The sequence below is a fragment of the Triticum urartu genome, chromosome 3 (genome assembly GCF_003073215.2).
Source record: "Triticum urartu cultivar G1812 chromosome 3, Tu2.1, whole genome shotgun sequence".
In the NCBI taxonomy this organism is placed as follows: domain Eukaryota; kingdom Viridiplantae; phylum Streptophyta; class Magnoliopsida; order Poales; family Poaceae; genus Triticum; species Triticum urartu.
The window spans coordinates 626963687-626972958 of record NC_053024.1 but is presented as its reverse complement, the minus strand read 5'-3'; the positions used below and the strand labels follow the sequence as shown (position 1 = coordinate 626972958).

The 9272-nt window shown below is 54.9% G+C and overlaps 2 protein-coding genes across 2 annotated transcripts; one reads left to right on the top strand and one right to left on the bottom strand.

Annotated features, from left to right (window-relative positions):
• Positions 1-2977: 2977 nt before the first annotated feature.
• On the top strand, positions 2978-5376 carry LOC125545441 (glycosyltransferase BC10-like). The gene is made up of 2 exons (XM_048709378.1): positions 2978-3810; positions 3938-5376. Exons 1-2 carry the CDS (start codon positions 3313-3315, stop codon positions 4589-4591), a joined length of 1152 nt encoding a protein of 383 aa, XP_048565335.1. The 5' UTR covers positions 2978-3312; the 3' UTR covers positions 4592-5376.
• A 147-nt stretch (positions 5377-5523) lies between these two features.
• Positions 5524-7835, bottom strand: LOC125545440 (dnaJ protein homolog 1-like). Its single transcript, XM_048709376.1, has 3 exons — positions 7474-7835; positions 7024-7361; positions 5524-6151 (listed from the first exon to the last, which is right to left on the bottom strand). Exons 1-3 carry the CDS (start codon positions 7648-7650, stop codon positions 5704-5706), a joined length of 963 nt encoding a protein of 320 aa, XP_048565333.1. The 5' UTR covers positions 7651-7835; the 3' UTR covers positions 5524-5703.
• Between the last annotated feature and the right edge of the window lie 1437 nt (positions 7836-9272).

Below are 9272 nucleotides of genomic sequence, written 5' to 3'. Positions count from 1 at the left end.
ATAAGTAGATGATGGGTCGCTAGAGTGACATAAGCTTAAACCCTAGTTTATGCGTTGCTTCGTAAGGGGCTGATTTGGATCCACATGTTTCATGCTATGGTTAGGTTTACCTTAATACTTTTGTTGTAGTTGTGGATGCTTGCAATAGAGGTTAATCATAGGTGGGATGCTTGTCCAAGTAAGGACAGTACCCAAGCACCGGTCCACCCACATACCAAATTATCAAAGTACCGAACGCAAATCATATGGTCGTGATGAAACCTAGCTTGACGATAATTCCCATGTGTCCTCGGGAGCGCTTTTCTCTATATAAGAATTTGTCTAGGCTTGTCCTTTGCTACAAAAAGGATTGGGCCACCTTGCTGCACTTTATTTACTGTTGTTACTTGTTGCTCGTTACCAATTATCTTATCACAAAACTATCTGTTACCTATAATTTTAGTGCTTGCAGAGAATACCTTATTGAAAACCGCTTATCATTTCCTTCTGCTCCTCGTTGGGTTCGACACTCTTACTTATCGAAAGGACTATGATAGATCCCCTATACTTGTGGGTCATCACGGCCAGCATGGCAAAGTTCTGGTGGAGTGGCTCCCTGGATCGTCGATATCTTCATTGGGTGGCGTGGGAGAAACTTGCTAATCCGAAAGCTCACGGGGGAATGGGTTTTCGTGACTTGAAGCTTTTCAATTTGGTGCTGCTCGGTAAACACGGTTGGAGGTTCATTACTAATCCAGAGTCGCTTTGTGCTCGGGTAATGAAGGGCCGGTATTTTCCTGATAGTGATTTCATGGAGGCCACGGTGCCAAAGACTTCCTCTGCCATATGGCGAGCGATGGTGGCTGGCAGGGCGGCGCTCCGCGCTGGTCTGATCAAGAGGGTGGGAGACGGCTCCACTATTTCAATTTGGCATGATAGATGGATTCCAGGTCTCGCTACTCTGTCGCCCATGGTTGTACCGGGTGGGACTACCCTCGAGACAGTTGATCAGCTCATCGACCCAGATAACTGGACTTGGCGTTGAGAATTGATTAGGGACGTGTTTACAGCCCCTGATGCCGATGCCATACTGAATATCCCACTGAGGACGGGGGGTGGTGATGATTTTCTTGCTTGGGCTCATGAAAGAAGTGGCATCTATTCTGTAAAATCGGTGTACTGTGCTCTCGTGACCCAGAAGGAGCTTGTAGCTCTAGGGGAAGGGACGGTTACTGAATCCTCACAGATAGAAGAACAGATGTGGAAGTCGCTATGGAAGCTCAAGATCTTGCCGAAGGTTCGTGTTTTCTGGCAGAGAGTGGTTCGTGGAATTCTTCCAGATGAAAGTACCCTGAGGCATCGTCATATAAAGGTAATCAGCAGATGTAATGTCTGTAATGCGATGGATGAGGATTTAATATGCACGCCTTAGTGAATTGCTCCCATGCCAAGTTGTTCTGGGAACAAGCTTTTGCAATGTTTGATCTTCGAAGGCCACGCTTGCACCCTGATACATGGTCCCGTGACATCATATGTGATGGGAGGTTCTCTGATGTTCAAAGGGCTCAAATGATTTCCGTAATGTGGTCCATATGGCACTCGTGGAATAGAGTTACTCATGATGATGATCAACTTGACCCTTTTATTTTGGTTAAGAGAATTCGGGAGGATTTGGCTTTGCTTGATATGCCTGACTCACATGCTTCGATACTCCCGGGTCATGGGTGGATACCTCCAGAGTTGGGGATCATCAAGATAAACACAGATGCAACTGTAAATGTGGACTCCAATAAGGTGGGCGCGGGAGGTGTAGCTCGATCCACAAATGCCTTGTTGGGTGCCTGGAGCAAACCCCATCCGGGGATATCGGATCCGTTCATAGGGGAGACTTTGGCGCTGCGTGATGGAGTTATCTTTACTAATCTACGTGGCTTCTCCCATGTGATCATGGAAACAGACTGCCTGGAGATTGTTAATCTCTGGAACACTCGTCACAATAGCCTTTTTGTTGTGGCACCTTTACTTTTAGAAATTAGAGAGCTAGTTTCCTTTTTTTCTTCTTTTGTTATTCAATATGTAAGCAGGTCAGCCAATGTACCGGCACACCTTTGTGCTAAACATGCATGCACATTGTTGGCCACCGAAAGTTGGACTCGATATAGACCCTCTTTCCTACTCACCAGTCTTATGGCTGATAATGCTAGGAGCTCTTTCGTTGAATAAAGCTCTCAATTGGTACGCAAAAAAAAGAGAGAGACTATTCTCAGGTATGACCACAGACGCTTCTCCCTGTATTACTAAATCGACATAGTGCAATCGACCACAAAGCCACTTGAGGCCATCATCTTGCCAGAATCAACCGACCACCACCGCCGCTTGTGCTTGGATCATCTCCTTTCTGACCTATGTTTGTCTACCAATTTCACTAGTCTATTTATCCTAACCCACGGTGCCTTTATACATTTGCGCCAGATTACACATATCCGACACCAATCTACCAAACTTCACCTTGGCGAATATGCCCTCTGCCATCCTTGAAGTTGTCGTCTTCGCGTATTCGCGCGAATACGTGCAATCATACGTCCTTCATGTAATTCTAAAACCGATATGTATTTTGAGGAAGCTTCCATACACAATCCGGAACGGAAGCTGCGCGCGCGCACGTACGCGCCTTGGATTCCTATGCATATACGCCCTCGAAACTATAACTGACATATATCCCGTCAAGCTGGACAGCATATATCGATCGAGCATACCTAGGGCTTGACATTACCGAGAAGACTCGTGTGTCCCCGCGACGGCGCTCGCCGTATATAAATCGCCTTCCCGCGTGCACACGCTACGTACTTCAAACGCGGGAGATCCTCCTCTCTCGCGCGCCTCGCCCCCTTGTTGTTCCCTCGATCCCTGTCTCGATCTCCCCTCCTTTTGGCCGCATCCCGGCCTGTTTTTCGCACGTTACCACCGCCATCCTGGGAAACACCGATCGATCGATCCCGCGGCTGCATATACCTTTCTCCGGCTCTCCGCCTCCCTCCATGGCTTGCCCGTGAAGGCTAGCTAGCTCCCGGGAATAATCAGGAGCCGGAGAGGTGTACGTACTGGAGTGCGCGGCTCGCCCTGGCATCGCATCGTATGCTTTGCTAGCCGAGCCTCGCACGCGATCCGCCGCCGACCTTCTCGTTTAAATCCGTCGACCGACCGATCGATCGAGCAACGGAGCTCTCCCCGTCGTTCATGTCGAGGGGTTTTGGTTTTGGTTTTGGTTTTGCCGCGTAGTGGCGTTGTACGCTTGCGTCTTGTAGCGTGGCGTGGCGACAAGGGAGCTCGGCCATGAAGGGCGGGGTCGTCGACGACTTGAGGGTTATGTTCACGAGGAAGGAGTCCTCCACCTGCCTCGCCAGGTCAGTGATGCTCCTCGTGATCTTCGCGGTCGGCGTGATCGCCGGCCTCTGGACGGCCACCGGGCCGCGCACCCAGTACACCGGGCCGCGCACCCACTGGCCCGCGCACCCACCGGGCCGCGCCGAGGCGGAGGCCGGCTTCGCGGAGTTCGTGGCCCCGACGCGGCTCATGCACGACATGACGGACGACCAGCTCTTCTGGCGCGCCTCCATGGTGCCGGTGGCCGCCGAGTACCCGTTCAAGCGCGTGCCCAAGGTGGCCTTCATGTTCCTCACCGGCCGCGGCGAGCTGCCGCTCGCGCCGCTCTGGGAGCGCTTCTTCCGCGGCAACGAGGACCGCTTCTCCGTCTACGTCCACGCGCCGCCGGGGATGACGGTGAACGTCTCCGCTGACTCGCCCTTCTACGGCCGCCAAATCCCAAGCCAGGTACGTAACGTCCGCGCTACACTCCACGACAAGGCACAGCACAATGCCGCCGGCGCCATGACCGGCGGCATGCATGCATCCTCACGTGCGGCCATTAATCCTTTTCCGCGTGCGTGCGTGCGTGCAGGAGACGGAGTGGGGATCGATATCGCTGATGGACGCGGAGCGGCGGCTGCTGGCGAACGCGCTGCTGGACTTCTCCAACGAGCGCTTCGTGCTGCTCTCCGAGAGCTGCATCCCGTTGCACAGCTTCCGGGCGGTCTACGACTACCTCGTCGGCTCGCGGCAAAGCTTCGTGGAGGTCTACTACCAGCAGACGAAGCAGTGCCAGGGCCGGTACAGCCGCCGCATGGCGCCGGCGATCAGGCTGGCGCAGTGGAGGAAGGGCTCGCAGTGGTTCGAGCTCAGCCGCGACCTGGCCGTCAGCGTGCTCGCCGACACCAAGTACTACCCGCTCTTCCGGCGGCACTGCCGGCCGACGTGCTACCCGGACGAGCACTACCTCCCGACCACGGTGAACATGCTGCACGGCGCGCGGAACGCCAACCGCACGGTGACGTACGTGGACTGGAGCAAGGGCGGCGCGCACCCGGCCAAGTACACGGCCGAGAACGTGACGGCGGCGGCGATCCAGGGCATCAGGAGGAGGAGGTGGAGGAGCGACAGGCCCTGCTATTACAACCAGAGGCCGACGTCCATGTGCTTCCTGTTCGCCAGGAAGTTCGCGCCCGACACGCTCGGGCCCCTGCTCAACATGTCGTCGGCGGTCATGGGGTACTAGCTAATCCCCGCCGCGCCGCCGCCGGCGATGATCCGACCGATTCTTCCATGTTTGTAACTTAGGATCTATATTCAGCAGCCTCTTGACCACCCTGTGACACGTGAACATAAAATGCCTTCTCTTCCTTTGCCGGCACCACATCTTGTCGAATTCGCTACAGTATGCATGGTCTGAGAAAAGAGAAAAAAAGGAAGGTTAGTTTAGGCATAAGCATTCAGCAGCATATCGAGAACTTGTTGCCAAGTTGTCCCAAGGTGTTTGTGCAGCACCTACTGGCACTAGTGCAGCACACACACAAGTTGCTCTCTTCTGTTGCTGCTGGGCTACCAAACGCCAATTGGCACTGAACCACCGCAACTCCCAAACAGGGTTGGTTTGGTTGCTCTTTCCTTTCCAGGAGCATCAGGGGCCCAACATCTGCTGGAGGAACTGCACTGCACCAACCATCAATTCCAGCTCCTCCTCCCCTCAGCTCAACTAGATCATTTCATTCAATTTTCGCGCTCGAGTACGAGCGATTCATTGCCATGGTCCAGTTTCGTCGAATTCTCCGGATCGCGCGGGCTTTTCTCGCCTACCAAATGGCCCATCCACGATCCTTGCACCTGCAGCAGCAGTATGATTAACTGGTGAAACTGTCCTGAATTCCTTGAGATTTAAGCACCACCAGCATCAACAGGGTGTCAGTTGGTGACAAGGAAAAGCTGGGGAAGAATGCACAAAGCAAACCTGCAATGTAAATTCCTGGGCCAAGCAAGGGATTAGCGCGAGGCTGGCACCAGCGCACGCTAGTAACTGACGGAACGAGCACCAATTAACTGCACTCTGAGATAGTTAACTCGATAGTTAATGCAATGAATGAACTGGATGCATCAATAGGCCAAGAAAACAAGGCGAGATCTCGCGTGCACATACAGCTCATGGACCAAACATGTACTATACTATCCACATAATGCTTGCCTCACGTTTTATATATTTATAGAGAGAAAAACTGAACTGTATGTACAAGGACCCATCTCTTTATGTACTCACACCCTCTGGAGAGGTATTAACAGCACGGCCGGGAAAACTCATACATACAGCTGGGCCTAACAACAACATTGCAGACTCACTCAGGTGCAGTCCTTGAGGATCTGAGCGAGGCCGGCACGCTGCTCGTCGGTGAGCTGCTCCGGGAAGACGATCTCGAGCTTCACCCGTAGGTCGCCCCGCGCGCCTCTCTGCTCGGCGATCGGCATCCCTTCGCCTTTGATCACCTTCTCGTACCCGGGGCAGATGACCTCGTCGTCGAACGAGCAGCTCACCTTCTTGCCGCTCAGGAGCCTGAATGAGAAGGACCAGCCGGTGAGCGCGCTCACCAGCGGCACCTTGGCCTTGAGCACCAGGTCGTCGCCCACCCGCTTGAACGTCGAGTGCTTCTTCTCGGCCACGGTGAAGACGGCGTCGGCCGGCAGGCACCCCGGCCTCTCGTCCCCCATGCCGTCCAGGGTGACCTTGTGCCCCTTCCTCCACCCCGGGTTCACCATGATCGCCTGGGTCACCTCCTTCTTAACTATTGACCTGTCAAAGGCATTAATCATGTGATGGTGATCAGCCCAACAACATTCCCAGGGGATAGTAGAGTCTAAAGGAGCAAGGAAGCTGAGGAGTCATTGTCTCTGAACCCTCCTAGGCCATGCCCTCACATGTACACGAAATTATGGTTTTTATGAATTAATACCGTCAAAGGACCACATCTTTGTTAGATTATAGGTCCAAAAGAAGGGCAATCAAAGCCCCCAACAAACTTGCATACACATATGTGGCAAGGAAAGCAACCGAAGCCTTAGAATTATCCCCTCGAGACAGGGCCCTGACACTAAACCCTTTCCAAGAACATCATTAGCGGTCGTGTTACGTCTCATGTTAGGTGGGATAATCTTTGCAAGGATGGCATAGATGCCCGCGAGGTGAAAAAAGGCGCGCACCGGAGAGCAGTTGCCTAAAGGTTTGGTTGTTATGTTCCAAAGTAAGCTAGATATTCCCCTGACGAATGCAGGCAGGCGGGCAGGCGGGCTATAAAGCGGTTCACCCACTGTAAAAAACAAGTGCGGCGTAGGCTGGAAAGGGAGCGGCAATGGTGCTGGGCTACTGTGCATCGAGGATTTGGAAACAGTGCGGCGAATTGGGGGCGCGGGCAGGCGCAAGGTGCCAAGGTGGAATGGATGTCGCCGTCGGGGAGGAAGTCTGAATTCTTGCCTGACCTGAAATTTTCCAGGCATCGATCCGTCGAAATCTCCCATGTAGATGGATGATGGATCACATCAGGCCTGTTGCGCGTGAATTGATACTTTGTTTTCTTGAGGAATTCAGGTGAAGTTTCAATCGGTCCTGCTCATGGATTAGGTGGGGGGATGAGGAGGAAGGAGGAAGCGGTGAGTGAGTGGCAGTACCCGTTCTTGGTGACGACGTCGCGGGTGAACTTGACCTGCTTCTTGCAGCCGCGGCAGAGCTCCTCGAGCGTGCACTCGAGGGCGCGCTCCAGCGGCGGCGCCTTGCGCATGATGGAGCTGGAGAACTCGGCGAAGGCGCGGCGGCCGCCCGTGTTGCCGGAGCTGTAGACCTTGGTGAACTCCCTGGCGGGCGTGGCGGGCGCGCTCCGCATGCAGAAGTCGTCGCTGCGCGACCTCGCCATGCGCGCGCCGGCGCCGAACGTCCCGAACATCTCGGCCGCCCGGTCGTCGTTGCACGCCCCGAAGACCGCCCGGTTCTCCTGCTGGTCCAGGAGCGCCTGCGGCAACCAAAACAAGCCCGCGCCGACAGCGAATCAGGACGAGCCGCGAATGCATGCGGTTTCCACGGCGGCGACGCGCGGGGAAGAGGCGGCGGGGCGGTGGACTCACCTCGTAGGCCTCGGTGATGGCCTTGAAGCGCGCCTCGGCCTCGGGCTTGGAGGCCGGCGGGTGCTTGTCGGGGTGCCATTTCCTGGCGAGGCCCTTGTAGGCGGCGCGGAGCCCCTGCGAGGAGGTGCCCCTGGGGACGTCGAGGATCCGGTGGTAGAGCTCCGGCGGGTTCACCATTGGGGCCGGAGGGGGGGGCGGCGCCGCTGGAGATTCGGTCGCGTCGCGGGGGAAAGCGAGCGAGAAACGGGGGAGGGGAGGGAGGAGGGAGTGGTGGGTTTGATGCAGAGGGAGGTGGTTAGTGGCAGAGAGGATGAGGAGGAGAGCGGAAGCAGAGTGAGCCAGTGGGAGAAATGAGTGGCTTTTATGCAGGGCCATCTATTTGAAGCCCGTTGGAGCGAGCGAGCGACAGAGGGGGGGAGATATTGTAGTAGCATTTGTTACTGCTAGTGGTGGTGCATGTGGGGACCATGATGTGAGGTTCAATTGTCAATTGATGGAGCCTTCCATGCTCACGTTTGCTTGTGAAAGTGAAAATTCTTAGAGCATCTACCACGGGACCCCTCATATTCATCTCAAACGTTCGGGCAGGCCGTCCGTCCGGTGACCGGTCATAAAAATGCGACCCAATCAAACCCCTCATATCCGTTTCAAACGTCTGGACTGACCGGCACCCCTCATATCCACCCGGACACGTTATGAGGGCTCGCGGACGTGACCGGGCACGCCCGGTCAGTCCACGACGTATGACACGATCGGACATATGACCACCTTTTCTCTTTTTATATTCATTCTTTTCTTTCTCTCTCTTCTTCTCCACCAATCAAGTGCAAGTGACTGGACATGTGAGAAAAAAAATATGACAAGTGTGGCTGCGCGGACGAAAAGGTAGGGGCTCAAAACGAACACGCCTCGGTCACTGACCGGGCGCGTCCGCGGGCATTTGAGGGGGTCAAGTTAGAGGTACGTGGCTGAAGATGCTCTTATCATCCATCTTGTGTCTCTCCCACGAGGCGACGGGGAGGGCACGCCCTAGGTCTCCGCCGCCGACCACCCTCTTGCTCGCTCGCCTTGCCAGAGGACACGACCAGGCGAAGCCCGATGGATGGTGGCGAGGCTTTGTCTTGTCCTCGACACCTTGTGCGACGGGGCCGACACAGGTCGGCTTCCCCATGCCAGGCCCTTGTGCGGGGCGCTAGGCGATGCGACACCATGGCAGACAATGTGGTGGGTGGGGCGGGGCTCGACAATGACGCCTACACGCGCGGCGGCAGTGGTTCTAACCTAGGGTTCGTGCTCTGGCCGGCCAGATCTGGTCCCGAGGGCGGGTCAAAGTTGTCGCTCCGGATAGGTAAGGATGGTCGTGTTGGCGACGATGGGGTGTAGCGGTGGGTGGCTCGGGCTCGCTTTTCTGTCTTCGGTAGCGGTGACGCCCAGACTGGATCTCGAGGTTTGTGCTCGTCACGGTTATTTTGGAGGCCTTGTGCTGGCACGGGTGAGATGTCCAATGAATGTTCTGCGCTTTGGTGTGGCCGCTCTTTCCTTGTGAACATCATTGTGGTTCTCCTCTTTGTGTTAGAGTTTCGGGTGAAGACCCTTGTCTCTTCGAGCTCGGCAAAGGCGACGCTTTGTGTCCTTCTCCCTCCTTAGGGCATTCTTGTGGCTTAGGTGTTCTAAGACGTGACGTGCTATTGTCTTCAGACCTTTCGTATGTTTTTTTGCAACATAGTTGTATGTGTTTGGTGTTGTCCGGTTATCCCGATATCTGCTATGTAAGAGGTTGTCTAGTATCGTGTATTGTT

What these genes read in the sequence shown, in the direction of transcription:
- LOC125545441 (XM_048709378.1), top strand. Translation starts at nt 3,313, where the DNA reads ATGAAGGGCGGGGTCGTCGACGACTTGAGGGTTATGTTCACGAGGAAG. An exon ending in GCCGCCAAATCCCAAGCCAG is followed by an intron (nt 3,811 to 3,937) that starts GTACGTAACGTC and finishes GCGTGCGTGCAG; the next exon opens with GAGACGGAGTGGGGATCGAT.
- LOC125545440 (XM_048709376.1), bottom strand. Translation starts at nt 7,650, where the DNA reads ATGGTGAACCCGCCGGAGCTCTACCACCGGATCCTCGACGTCCCCAGG. An exon ending in CCATCACCGAGGCCTACGAG is followed by an intron (nt 7,362 to 7,473) that starts GTGAGTCCACCG and finishes TGGTTGCCGCAG; the next exon opens with GCGCTCCTGGACCAGCAGGA. An exon ending in GACGTCGTCACCAAGAACGG is followed by an intron (nt 6,152 to 7,023) that starts GTACTGCCACTC and finishes TGCCTTTGACAG; the next exon opens with GTCAATAGTTAAGAAGGAGG.